Genomic DNA, 13,735 nt, shown 5'->3' with positions numbered 1-13,735 from the left:
CAAGTAAGACATGTCGTTTCTCTCACAGTGTTTGTGTATCGGACAGAAGTGTTTCACTGTGTCATGTGACCAGACTTTGAAAGTGTCCAATCAGCTCCCGGCCTGGAACACTTCCTCTATGGAGATCTTTAATGAACACACACACAGGATATCATCGGATTCAGAGTCAGACTAACGAATCATTAACTGTATCTTTTAATAAAACTTTAATGTTCAGAGAAGACCGTCAGTGCACAGTGACTCTCAGCTTTAAGCTTGTTTCCATTGTTTCTATTTTTCTCCTCGTTTCCACTGAAACAAGTTGCTGAAATTCTCGGGCTCGAACTCTGAGCAGACATGCAGAGACACAAACAGCTGCACCTCCTCAGCAGGAAAACACATTACATAACACAAAGGCAGTCATGTGACCTTTGAGGCCCGGCTGCAATCAGCATGTCTGAGGACAGCCATGTTACCACGGTACAAGATGTGACAGCGGGTGGGGCGTGTTCTCAGTGGAACACCGTTGAACGTGTGGAACGAGAAGGTATTTGACTGTTTACCCACAGCTCCGCCTCAAGGACGAGACAGAGCGCCGCTGGAAGACGTCCACCTCTCAGAGAGCTGAGTGAAAAACAACAGGGAAGTAAAACGACGAGCTGCTGATACGACTGAGACGTTTCAAACATGACTTCCCTGAGTGGAAATGTACACAACAGCATTGTGTAAACAAGGCCGCAGCCGTTGACACTGACCTGGTCTCAGCTTCTGTTTTCTGCTGCTCAGCTTCTCTCAAACCCACATACAGTCATTTTCCTGCTCGGCTATTCTGGACTCTGTGCCCCCCCCCCCACAAATCCAGACCTCCCAAACTTAACCCTCTGAGCTCGATGGATGCTCTTATTAATATCTTTGTGATAATACAGCGTAGAAATATGGTTTAATGTGGTTAGAATCTGTAGACCTGTTTCATATTTTTGTGAGATCGTGCGTGACTATCTCTAAAATTTGATTAAAGTTGTAGGCATTTATTATATTACTTATCTACTATTTTACTCACACACTGCACTATTTCTTTGAACGTAAGACTTTGACTTTGATAAACTAATTTCAAGCACCAAAACAATTCATCCACATCAGTGAAGGTTTGTTTACACAAGAATTTTAAAAAACTGGGCTTCAATTTTTCAGTATTTGGGACAAACGATGTGCACAGTGTAAACAGGGTCAAAAAGGGGCGTCATTATAGAAACATCTGAGACTGTTCTGAGAGTCTGGGCATGATCACACTGGGGTCTGTTGATACTCTGGTGTTTGGAGAGAACAGCTGATGTTAATCACTAACAATCACTGTGGGGTTTTCAACATACACAGGAATGAAGTGTTTGGTTGATTCATTTTCTCCAGTCTGTCTGTCTGTCTCTGTCTCTGTCTCTCTGTCTCTGTCTCTCTCTCTGTCTCTCTCTCTGTCTCTGTCTCTCTGTCTCTGTCTCTCTGTTCTGTCTGTCTGTCTCTGTCTGTCTGTCTGTCTCTCTGTTTTTGTCTCTCTGTCTCTGTCTGTCTGTCTGTCTGTCTGTCTCTGTCTGTCTGTATGTCTGTCCTGTGCTCTCTGTCTCTGTCTCTCTCTCTGTCTCTCTCTCTGTCTCTGTCTCTCTGTCTCTCTGTCTCTCTGTCTGTCCATCTGGCTTTTCAGAGGGTGGAGTTCAGGTGTAAACACTGTCTGTCCCATGCACAGCCTGAGGTCCTGGTCTGGACCTGGTCCCACTCTAGAAGTCGGACTCTATAAGACTCTAGAAGTCTGATCTAAGATCATACTAACAGATGAAAAGTGAAAGTGGACAGAAAGTCCCTGATGAACTCACAGCTGGATAAAAACAGACTTCCTCCAGAGGCTGCTGACATGCTCTGCCTGCATGCCCTACGCATGCACGGAGCCTTCAGCCAATCACAGAGCGCATGGCAGCAGACTGCAGCCAATCAGCACTCTGTGGGTTTTTCAGGACATGGTGTCATGGAGAGGGGAATTTGTTTTTCTTAATGGATGAAGAGAGAGAGAAAAGTGGGGAAATCTATCAAGCTTCTGAGAAGCCATGATGATGTGGCTCTGACTTTTTCATGTTTCCCAAATTCTCTATTTGTCTTCATTCCCTTCTGTTCCTGCCTCCAGGCCATCAACACTATCAAAGCCACCTCTGTCTCTCTGTTCTCCCTGTATTTCCCTATATACATCCCTGTATCGACTGTCACGCCCTCAAAGACAAATTCGTGATATACTCTGTGTTAAGGTGATCAGATATCGGAAATGAAAACTTGGACAACCAGGGTCAATGTATCATTAAAATTTTCAATGTTTTTACCTCTGAACTAGAAAAGTTGGACAGTCTAGGTTTCATGTATTCTGACCATGGTAACTGTTGTGCTTTAATAACTATGGTGATGGCCGACTGATGACGACTCCCTACCTCTGAAGCAGTCATGAAGTCCTATTGGCCATTATTCCTCTATTATTTATATTCCTTTCGTTCGTAAGGGTCCACAGATCAAAAGAATCTAAAGTATTTTTTACAAAAGGTTGTAAATATCATCGTGTGAAGTCCATTAGAGACGGTCAGGTGACTTCTTCTTCACTTCTTCCAACATAAAAACTATTTTTTCAAGTTCCGGCTGGGGGGCTTTCGGTATGTTTGTTTTTGCTAGTTTACTGCCCAGTTATGAACTCCTAACAAATGAGTGAGCCAGCTAACATTTTCTCTGCCTAGAAACAACAACAGAAAAAAAGAAAAATCTGATTGGATCACTCTGTTTCGATGGTTTTAGCTTCACTTCTAAGGTTCCTATAGCTAGAACCAGCCCTGTCTGCTAGCCAAAACAAGCACAACGCTAGACATTTGATTTTAATTCACAGTGAAAAACCAGGTAACCATGTTACACAACATTTGTACGAAAAGCCAATTATTAAAATGATCCAGCTGAACAACAATCCAGATGTCTTTGCTATCCTGGTTTTCAGGACACAAATGGTGTGTTGCATCTCTGCATCTCGGGGAGCTGACTCAGTGGTCTCAGGATAAAGCACAACACAGCAGAGTATTTTATCTGATGTAGGACACAAGCCAGGTCAAATTAAATTAAGTGTAGTGATACTGGCCTTTCAGCTGGGAGCTGTGGGAATGACTCGGCTTTCAGACACAGACTGAATTTGTGCCAGAATTCAGCGTGTCCCTCAGAATCACATTTTAGGAATTTATGAGATCATCACTGTAATTAAAGAGAAACACTGTGAAGATGAGTCGACAGACAGCGTCTGTTAGAGTGACAGATACCTGCAGGGGTGGAGAGTACGACAGAGCATTGACGATCACATCGAGGAAAAAAAATCTGAAATTTCAAGAATAAAGTCAAAATATTACAAGAAAAAATTATAGTATTACAAGAATACATTTTTTATTAAAAATGATTAAAAAAAATATTATGAGAATAAAGTGGTAATTTATGGTTCTCATGATATTACAACTTTATTTTCATCACGGTTTTAGCTTCACTTCTGAAACTGTTATAGCTAGCAACCAGTCTAATCTGTTGGCCAAAACAAGCACAATGCTAAACGTTTATTTTTAATTCACAGTTAAAAACGGGGACAATTCCAGGCACGGCTCCAGCCGAGGACAGGCCACCAAAAACTGGGACTTCTGGTCACCTTAATTTAAACAATTTGTTAAACTCACACAGTGTAACAGTAAATACACAGTCTAACATTAGAGACGGTGTTTGGATCAACACTCTCTAACTGGGTCATTTTTCTGCTGTTTTCTGTGTGAGTGCTTCCTCGTGCATGTTGAAGCCTGCTTGGTATCAGAGCTAACCTCAGACTGTGTGTGTCGGCACAAAGAGCTTCCTGTGGTGAATCACAGCCTCCACCGAGGGAACAAACAGGGAGGACCAACAAATCCATGCCTGCAGGAAACCAGCTCAGAGGCTGTGTGTGTGTGTGTGTGTGTGTGTGAGTGTGTGAACACGCAGCTCTCGAATGCTAACCCTCGTGAACAACTGCTTCAGCCAAAGAGAAGTCAAGTGCTCCGTTACCTCAGCCAATCACAGGCCGGCGTCTGGGAGCAGGGTGAGGCGTGCAAACATGCTGGTATGATGCCATAATGGTAATGATGCTGTTGCTCATACACACACTTTAAATGTGGGAGCATGTTGCGTCAGGTTTATTTAAAGAGCACATAATGAATCATAAAGAAGGTACAAGGTGTTTCCCTGTCACTCTCTGACCTGTGACCTACAGGTGCCATACAGACCATACTATGGACAGTATCATACCTTTACTCTAAGGTCAGCTGCTGACTCAACAGAGTCCAGACCAGATCCCCATGAAACCCAGGTAACGATGTGTCATAGGTGTGTTATCAGAGCTGATGAGAACAATTACAAAAGATGACGATACCCATGTCGTTAGAGGAAAGACACACCTGATGTTTTCCGTAGCGATGGAGGAGAAGTGGAATGGACACACCTGAGCCTTTTAGGAAAGTAAGATTTAGTGAGGTTTGTGCTTCCATTTCACAACAGATTCCCCTTATGAAGGATTTATGAATGGTTTATAACTAGTTTATTAATTAGCTTGTTAGCACTTTATGAATCATTTATAAGCTGTTATAACACATTAGATCAAAAGGCCAACAGTGACCTGTTACTTGCCAAATAGTGAGCCCACATGTATCTGAACTGTTCAACCTCATATCTCATTAGTTACTGAATTTTGATCCAGAGTTTGTAGCGGCTGCTTCATCACTTGTTCGTTAAGTTACTGTAATTAATGAAGCATCGTCAGCATCTTAATGGTCAAAGTTTCAGTTGACATGAAATAAACTCAGTGAACAACAGGCCACAGAAACACGTCTTCATTTATTAATCAGTTACTACGAGGCTCCTTTTACCAGGTATAAATGGTAGTAAGTCATTAATAAATAATGTTGTGTTTTACACATTCATGTGATTGTGAACGTGGTATCTCCAGAACTCTTCAAGGGAATCCTTTCAAATTTGACATAAATGTTCGCCAGGACTCAAGGATGACCTGATTAGATTTTTGGGGGTCAAATGTCAAAGGTCAAAGTCACAATGACCTCACAAAACACTTTTTAGCCTTTACTCAAGACTTCACACAGAAGTTACAAAATTTCACACAAATGTTTACTATTCTCTCTGACTCTGGATAAACAGGATGTAACCTGGAACTAGTCTAAGTGGCGGAGGGATACGACCACCAGGAGGTAATTCTAGTTTTTTGTGGAACATTATCATCATTTAAAGTTAAAATTAGTTGAATTACAAACTCTTTTAAAATATAACTTTTATAATAAAAATAAAAAGTTCTCCTGTCATTTATGCCAACTCCCCTGCTCCTAGTGTGTGTGTGTGTGCGTGTGTGTGTGTGTGTGTGTGTGTGTGTGTGTTGATGGAGTGGAGGGATCAGTTTCCATGTCTGTCTTTCTTGGAAAGCAGGGGGACAGTGGACATGTCAGTCAGACAGCTCATTCTGTTTGCTGACTCTTGCTCTACATGTGCCCACCTGTTGTTGTTGTGTTATTTCAGTGAACACTGTACATATCCTCTGTGTGGTAACAACTTTAAATGGGCACAGAACAGTTGAGCTGGCATGTTTTGTCCTACATGGTCACAGTAACTTTACACTGCAGCTCAAAGTGTCACAAACTGAGATTTAAAAAAAACTAGAATCACCTCCTCGTAGTCGTATCCCTCCGCCACTTTGACTCTGGATAAACAGGGAGGTAACCTGGAACTAGTCTGAGAGAATGGTCGTATCCCTCCGCCACTTAGACTAGTTCCAGGTTACCTCCCTGTTTATCCAGAGTCAGAGAGAATATTAAACATTTGTGTGAAATTTTGTCATAATTTCTGTAAAATCTTGAGTAATGGCTAAAAACTGTTTTCTGAGGTCACATGACCTTGACCTTTGACCTTTGAACACCAAAGTCTAATCAGTTCATCCTTGAGTCCTGGTGAATGTTTATACCAAATTTGAAGAAGTTCCTTCACGGTGTTACTGAGATATTGTGTCCGCGAGAATGGGACGGACGTACGTACGGACAACCCGAAAACAATATGCCTCCGGCTCTGACTGTCCAATCAAGTTTGTTCTGTTTGAAGAGTGGAGCCTGAAACGGCAGAAGTCGTACAGGTATGAAACAGTTCAGTGATCTCAGAACCTTATGAATATTCAAACTTACTCCAGCGGCAGCTCTGGTTCACAGATAAACAGCTTCCTTGTCTCTCAGCAGGACACTGTATAAATACTCTACTGTATGAACCCTGTCATCAAATGACCAAGCTGACTGCTACAACACTGTGCACTCTTCAGGTTTACAATCCCCGATGTGATCTGAGTCCCTGGTGTGCACACAGACACATCCAGAGGTATTTTATTTACCTGCCACCTCACCTCCTCTAGGTCCCTAACCTCCTGACAAATAGCTCCAATCTCAGCTAGCAGAGCAACTGTCCTCCAGGAGCACCAGCCACAGCACTGATACTACCACAGCACACACTGAACTCCTCATACACCGCTGAAAATGAAAGCTACACATCAACAGACCCGACCCTGAGTGTGCCGAGTGCAAACCAGCTGCTCCGCCGCTACGGCCCCAAACGTTTCCATTAGGAGAAACGAACTGCAAGATCAGGAACGATGCAGATTCAAAAACACATACGATAATTCAAAATGTAAACAGAAACATGAAGAGCAAACACACTGCAAATACAGAAACGAAGCAACAACAAAAACACATGAACCTCCAAAACAAATGCAACATAAACTAGAATCACCTCCTCGTGGTCGTATCCCTCCGCCACTCAGACTAGTTCCAGGTTACATCCTGTTTATCCAGAGTCAGATAAAATACTAACCGTTTGTGTCTAATTTTGTCTGTGTGAAGTCTTGAATAATGGTGACCTCAGAAAACACTTTTTCTGAGATCACTGTGACCTTGACCTTTGACCTTTAGCCACCAAATTCTAATCAGTTTGTCCTTGGGTCCAAATGAACATTTTTACCAAATTTGAAGAAATTCCCTCAAGGCGTTACAGAGATATCACATTCAGAAAGCCAAAACCGTGAGGTCACCATGCCCTTAACCTTTGAACCCTTGACCCCAAAATCTAATCAGTTCATCCTTGAGTCTTAGTGAATGTGTGTGCCAAATTTCAAGAAGTTCCATCAACGTGTTTCTGAGATATTGTGTCCACTAGAATGGGATGGACGTACGTAAAACAAAATGGCTGCTGCTGTGACTGTCGCCGGCGCGGAGGAATAAAAAATAAAAACGCTGCATATCCAGACAACACAACGTTAATGCTCCAGGCCTCTAGGGGGAGCTCTCTAAGTGGAACACCCAGAGACTGTATGTAAGCTAATGCTAACACTTGCTATAATGTTGTCAGGTCTGGACCTTGAGATAATGTTTTTCATGATTTGGCGCCATACAAATAAAGTTTAATTGAATTTAACTGAACTGTACATTTTCTGTTGCTGTTTTATAATATCGTTAAAACTGCGGCCAAAAGTAAAAAAACAACACAAACCTTTTTCTATCGCCTCTTCTTCCTTTCCTCATATTCTCGTTTGGTCCAAGGTCAAAGGTCAAAGGTCGTATGTCTGGCCTCACAGGTGGGAGCCCCAGCTTATGTTCAAGGTGTTCCACCTGGAGCTCCCTCTAGAGCCCTGGAGCTCTCCTGCTGTGTTGTCTGAATATGCAGGTTTTTTTTCTGTTGGTTCATGTGTTTTTGTTGTTGCATCGTTTCTGAACTTGCAGGGTGTTTGTTGTTCATGTTTTTGTTTTGTATTTTTGTAGTTTTGTAGTTTTGTAGTTTTGTAGGTGTCTTCGGAGTGTTTCAGGCCGTTGTCGGCCACCGTGTGAACGGTTCAGCGATATGAGGATGGGTTGTTTTGTGTTTGCCTTTGAATGTTACTTTGGTTAATTAATGGAAAGTTCAGATAAATTCATCCATGAATAAAACTGTATAAATATGATTTTTTTTTTAGAAGAACGTAAAAACCCTGAAGGCCTCTCTCGTATCCAAAGGTCTGTTTATTCTAATAAATGAAAATAAGTCTGGGTCATAAGACCATAAGAGCATATTATTTATATTCTAATAAAAACCTCCTGCTGGTGACCGATGACATCATTAGTTAGCTAGTAATTAGTTTCATCATTAGTTTTGCTGAAGGTGCTGAACAGATGATATAGATGGTTTTCAGTGGAACTGCTTTCTACTGAGAAAACAGTGAAACTGTGGTGATGCTGACACATCCTGGAAATCTCATGACAAGTTTCATCATGACAAGGACTGAGGACGCCGTCTGTTAATCCTGGACCACTGTCCACATCAACTAGAAACAACTGCTCACTCCTGACACCTGGAAACTCGCCATCACATCCTCCACTAGTCCCAGGCCAGATCCCAACATGAACCTCCTCCCAGCTCCAGACCCCCAGCCTCATCAAGTGGATCAGGATCCAGACAGACGGAAACAGACCAGAGCAGGAGACCATGCTTCTTCAGGACTGAAGAACTCGATCCAGCGTCTGGGGTCTGAGTCCTCCTGTCCCTGGGCCCGGTCTTCACAGGTTCAGGTCTTCATGGAGGTCGACAGAGTTAAAGCCTGAATAAGGCCAAACTATAATCTAACACCAGTCCCCACAATGCAGGTGGAGCTGAGGACCACCTGTCTCTTCCTCACCGAGTCACACAGAGAGACACTGGATCATTTTCAACACGTCTTTAATAAAAAAACCAACCCATAGGGTTTCATACAAAAATACTTGTAAATATCAAGGATGCACTATAAACATACTTTATCATAAATCAGTCCGACAGTGATTTTTTTGTGCCCTGAAGAAGCTGTGAGCCTCCACAGATGAAGCGTCACAGTGAAATGTTGTCTGGGACAACTGCAGATACCATGATTATCATCCTCACAGGTGTGTCCGTGACATCGGGCGTCTACTTTCAATCATGTTTGGCACAAATACCAAGCAGGGAAATCAAACGTTGTTCAAACGACAAACAGAAAGTCTGGTAGGCAGTAGTGGAGCAACATGCGTCAATCAAAAAGTGCAATAACATACAGGAATAAACCACATTGTTCAAATACTGGTACATAAGAACATATAGATGCTGCATGATGAGGTTACTCTACATGCTGATTGGACTTTAGTGACAGAAATGATGGTTCGTCTAGTGAAATCCCTCAGAAACACAGGGTTTGACTGGAATGACAAAACATGATGAGGAAAAGATAAACCCCACAAAAGCAGAGATGTCACAGCAGACAGGGGGGGGGGGCTCATACAACACTTGGCCCCAATATCAAAGTCATAAAGTGGCTGTGAATGGACAGTGAGACCCTGACAGTCTCTGGAAGGGACAGCTTATTCAGAAATGTAGCGCACCACAGGCCCTGTGGCTCCACCTCCACGTCAACGACCCGAAGAGCACCAGGAGGAAGAGGATCAGCGTAGGTGATGAAGCACAGTGAAGACAGCTGACAGAACAGGAAAGCATCCTTCTGTCCACATCCACAGTCCCGGCTTTACTCTTCCATCTCCACTGGAGTTTGGACTTTCTGCTCCTTTTCAAGTGCTTTAGATGAACGGTCCCTGAGAGCTGGACCGGAGTTTGAGAGTCCGTGCAGGACTTCAGCAGACCGGCAGCATGCGGGCGTTGCCACTGTACTCCTCCTCAGTCTGCAAAACAACACACTGTTATCAGCAAAGGTGGTTTCTTATTGGACTGAAGGGCAGAGTTAAGGTCGCTTTATCAAACGGCACGGCTGAGAAACCTACCTCAGTGTAGACCGGCGGCGGTGGGAACTGGAAGGCGGGTGCGGTCATGAAGATGGGGCTGTCGTCCCCATCGAAGTCGTCCAGGAGCGGCGTGAGGGGCTGGTCCAGGCGGCAGTCGCGGGTGATGTCAGTGTAGCTGGGAGGCTCAGAGGGCATCCTGAGGGAAACCCAGCTCTGAGAGGAGTTACTGACCGAACCCTCCTGGCTGCTCACGCTGTTGCTGCGGCTGCCCAGACCGGCCGTCCCGATGACCAGCGGCAGCTCCAGGATCAGCTTCTCGCTCCCGGGGATGTGGATGTAAATCTGGTGAAGGGATCATGAAAACTTACATTAATCTCTTTTCTCAATAGGTAACAGTAGAACTCTGTGCACCTGCAGAGCCTGAACCTTACCATCAGAGCGTACTCCACACGGATGATGTTGCAGCCCAGCATGGACGGTTTGATCTTTGGCACCCTGATGGTCTTTCCCTGCCAGGCGTCACACATGCCTGAGATGATGTGGTTCCCACGCACTGAGGACAGCTTCTGGCGGAAGACCTTGGTGCGGCCGTTGGCCTGGTAGGTGTGCTTGGCAATGATGGCGGCCTTGGGCACCACAATACGGGAGCAGGTGTTCTCAAACTTTGCGTTGATGCAGATGTCTTCGCCTTCACAGAAGCCACGGCGGTCGATTTTGGCGTTCAGCGACACCTGGCCATCAGGGATGAACATGCAGGTGACCTTCTTCTCCTTCATGCCACCTGTGGGAGACTGAGGAGACGCAGGAAGGTGAGACTCCACTCCGTCGTTATACAACACACACAAAAGGTTCAACATGTCCGAGCCAGAATATGACGAGCTGAATAAACAGCCGTCTGTTGCTGCTTCAGTGAACTCACCAGCAGGTCGGGGGTGTTGACATCCAGGGGCTCCTCCACCTCAAAGGGCTTCTTGCACTCGAGGGGAGGCTGCTGCGGCCTCTCCATCAGGGCCTTCACAAAGTACTCCACATAACCAAACTTCCCCTTGTATGATGACACAAGCTGCCTGCGATGACACATGGGAACAACGTTTAAATTAACTAAATAAAACACTTGAATAAAATTTGCGTAGCCAGACGACATGACGTCACGTGGATTGAGAGGTGCTGCCTTACCCCTGCTGTGGGAGCTCAAATCCAAACGTGTACTCGTATTTGTTTCCTGGCCTCAGGAGGATGGATCCATCAGAGTCTGGGAGAGAAAATTAAACATCTTCAGTCGCCTGTTCATGAATGTTTCCCTGGATACTGTCTGACCTGAGCTGCTCCAGTCAACATGGGCAGTATGAATAATAATAATAATAATAATAATTATGATAACAATTATCATTATTGTACACTATGTGTAACTTTACATTTGGATTCACGGGCTGGTTAAAAGATGATTGTAACTCAAAAATAATAAATACAATAATAAATGCTCAGCGCACAGAACACTATTATATTAACTATAAAGGACTTCCTGTAAATGTTCTTGTTTTCTGTTGTCGTCAGTTTTGTGAAATGTAAAGTCAACTCCGGAGACTCTGGTCCAACAGGTGAACTCAGGCTCAGACACAGTGACTGATACCTGTATACCTGACTCTAGCTCTGCCACCTGAACAGCTAACAGAGAGGTAACAGAGAGTCCGTACCTGTGGGTTGCTCGTCCAGCCGCAGGACTTCCTCGTACCGGAGATACTCGGCCTCCTGTCGGCAGCGCTGCTTGCCTTTAGCGTAGCCCACCTTGGCGCGGCCCACACCCAGCACTTTCACTGCGGACACCCGCGTCACCTCGTTCACTTCCACCTCTACCCGGCCGGACACCTTGTCCCCGCCGCAGTAAAAAGTCTTGCAGGGATCCGTAAAGGTAATCTGGAAGGTCTTCACTCTCTTCGTCATGGCCACCATTGCTGCTTCGGACGGGCGTGGAGGACAGAGAAGAAGAGGGACTGTGGGTTTGTGGTGACGGGACTGTGCTTGAAGCTTTGGCTTCTTCTGGACTTTTTGCTGTAAACAAAGAGCCGGAGCCGCTTTTATATGACGAGCCTCAGCGGGGCACGAGCAGCCAGAGTGAACAGCATGGCTCAGCGCGTGCACAGCGCTCCCATTGGTGGAGTAGCTTTGTTTGTGTCGGCTCTAGCCAATCAGCGTCCAGAGCCGACGCGTGGACACCGCATGGCTGGGTGAATGTAAGGCATGCTGAGCAAATGTGAGACAGGAAGTGGAGGCAGGCTCAGATCTGTACAGTGGGGTTCTATGATGGTAGTAAACAGAAACCTGGGGAGGGAGACGCTGAGACCAGCATCATCATCACCACCGGTACCGAACCCCACGAGACCCCTGAACCTGTTTTTAATACACACAATGTACTGGTTAAAAAGGACACAACTACGTCACTCTTTACATCGGATTTATTAATATGACTTAAATGTAACGTACTGTTATCTACTGTGTGGAAGTGTAATTGGTAAAGTTTACAGTAAATATAAAATAGTACCCATACACAAATGTAATTTACATATGTTAAATTATGAATTTATAAAATGTATATTATAAATATAATATAAATTATATATATACGTTTTTAATTTATAGGCTATGGACATATAGGTAAAAATTATATATGAAACCTATTAGAAACTGAAACTATTTCATATACTGACATATATGTTTAGCCCATAAGTTTATATATGTATGCTATATTTGAGACATATGTAATATAATAAACATCTCAAAGCCTGTCAACATATGTTGATATTATATACACAAGAGTCCAAAAGTCTGAGACCACTTTCCCAGAATGTGAAGTTAGACATGTTCTAAATTAAGAAATGAATAAGAAAAACATATATAAACATATAGATTTTTCAACATGTATGTTATTTTAATAAATAAAAATAAATTAAATATATAATGTTATGTTCTGTGTAAAAATTCATCATATAGATATTTTTTAATAAATGTAGCCCACACATATTAATGGGTATATTATGGGTATTTCATACATGTTATAAACTTATATCTTTATATATCCAGAGGATGTATATATGTGTGTGTGTGTGTGGGGGGGGGGGGTGTCATCTCTGATGGCGCAGGCTACTGACACCGGACTGGACTAGATGTGTTAGACTCTTATTACCTGGAGCATATAAAGCTGTCTGCACATGTTATAGATTATTTATTGTGTCTCAGTGAGCTCTGAGCGCTGCAGGCTCACGGAGTTTCCACTGTGCTGCGGTCAGGAAGAGGCAGCACTGAAAAACACCGTCAGCTGGCATTATGAGGTTCCTCAGGGTGGATCCTGCAGGAACAGGCTGGCGATCATTTTTGCTCCAGGAGAGAAACATTCAGTGAACCTGACAGTAAAATGATAAGATATGCATATACATATATAATATATGCAGTCATGCAGAGAGCAGTGATAGTTTAAGGTGACCAGTTTAATGTTTGTGTGTGTGTGTGTATGTGGGCGAAGTCTTTGTTTAGTGTAGTTAGTGTTAATAGCAGGTGTGTCTGTGGCTCCAACTGTCTCACTGCACACACTCATGTTCACCACGCTCCATCTGTTGCAGCTCATGGTAAAGTTTTTAAATGTGCGACACTCACGACTTTTATTTCCTGATTCGACGGGTGTTTCTTTGGCAATGTGTTTGTGATGGTGTCATGTGACAGTCAGCCTGTTGTTGCTGGAAGCTCGATGAGATCTCATTGTTCCCTTCTGTGAACTCTCACCCACTTTACACCAGCAGAAGACTGTTCCACTATGAGAACCGTAGTTCTGCGTCGACTGCCATTGTTCACCCACAAAAAACACAAACAGCCTATAATGACGCTGTGGCCTCGGTTTGGTCTGTTCCTGTGGAGGAGGGTGGGGACATGTTAGA

The 13,735-nt window shown here is 43.8% G+C and overlaps 1 protein-coding gene across 1 annotated transcript; it reads right to left on the bottom strand.

Annotated features, from left to right (window-relative positions):
- Positions 1–8,767: 8,767 nt before the first annotated feature.
- txnip (thioredoxin interacting protein) lies at positions 8,768–11,879 on the bottom strand. The gene is made up of 6 exons (XM_022757346.1): positions 11,504–11,879; positions 10,986–11,061; positions 10,729–10,876; positions 10,241–10,600; positions 9,849–10,151; positions 8,768–9,749 (listed from the first exon to the last, which is right to left on the bottom strand). Exons 1-6 carry the CDS (start codon positions 11,757–11,759, stop codon positions 9,702–9,704), a joined length of 1,191 nt encoding a protein of 396 aa, XP_022613067.1. The 5' UTR covers positions 11,760–11,879; the 3' UTR covers positions 8,768–9,701.
- Positions 11,880–13,735: the final 1,856 nt, after the last annotated feature.

This window comes from Seriola dumerili, unplaced genomic scaffold, assembly GCF_002260705.1.
Source record: "Seriola dumerili isolate Sdu_G_001 unplaced genomic scaffold, Sdu_1.0 BDQW01000273.1, whole genome shotgun sequence".
NCBI lineage: Eukaryota > Metazoa > Chordata > Actinopteri > Carangiformes > Carangidae > Seriola > Seriola dumerili.
This window is presented reverse-complemented; position numbering and strand designations above follow the sequence as displayed.

What these genes read in the sequence shown, in the direction of transcription:
- txnip (XM_022757346.1), bottom strand. Translation starts at nt 11,759, where the DNA reads ATGGTGGCCATGACGAAGAGAGTGAAGACCTTCCAGATTACCTTTACG. An exon ending in TTTGAGCTCCCACAGCAGGG is followed by an intron (nt 10,877 to 10,985) that starts GTAAGGCAGCAC and finishes GTGTCATCGCAG; the next exon opens with GCAGCTTGTGTCATCATACA. An exon ending in TCAACACCCCCGACCTGCTG is followed by an intron (nt 10,601 to 10,728) that starts GTGAGTTCACTG and finishes GCGTCTCCTCAG; the next exon opens with TCTCCCACAGGTGGCATGAA.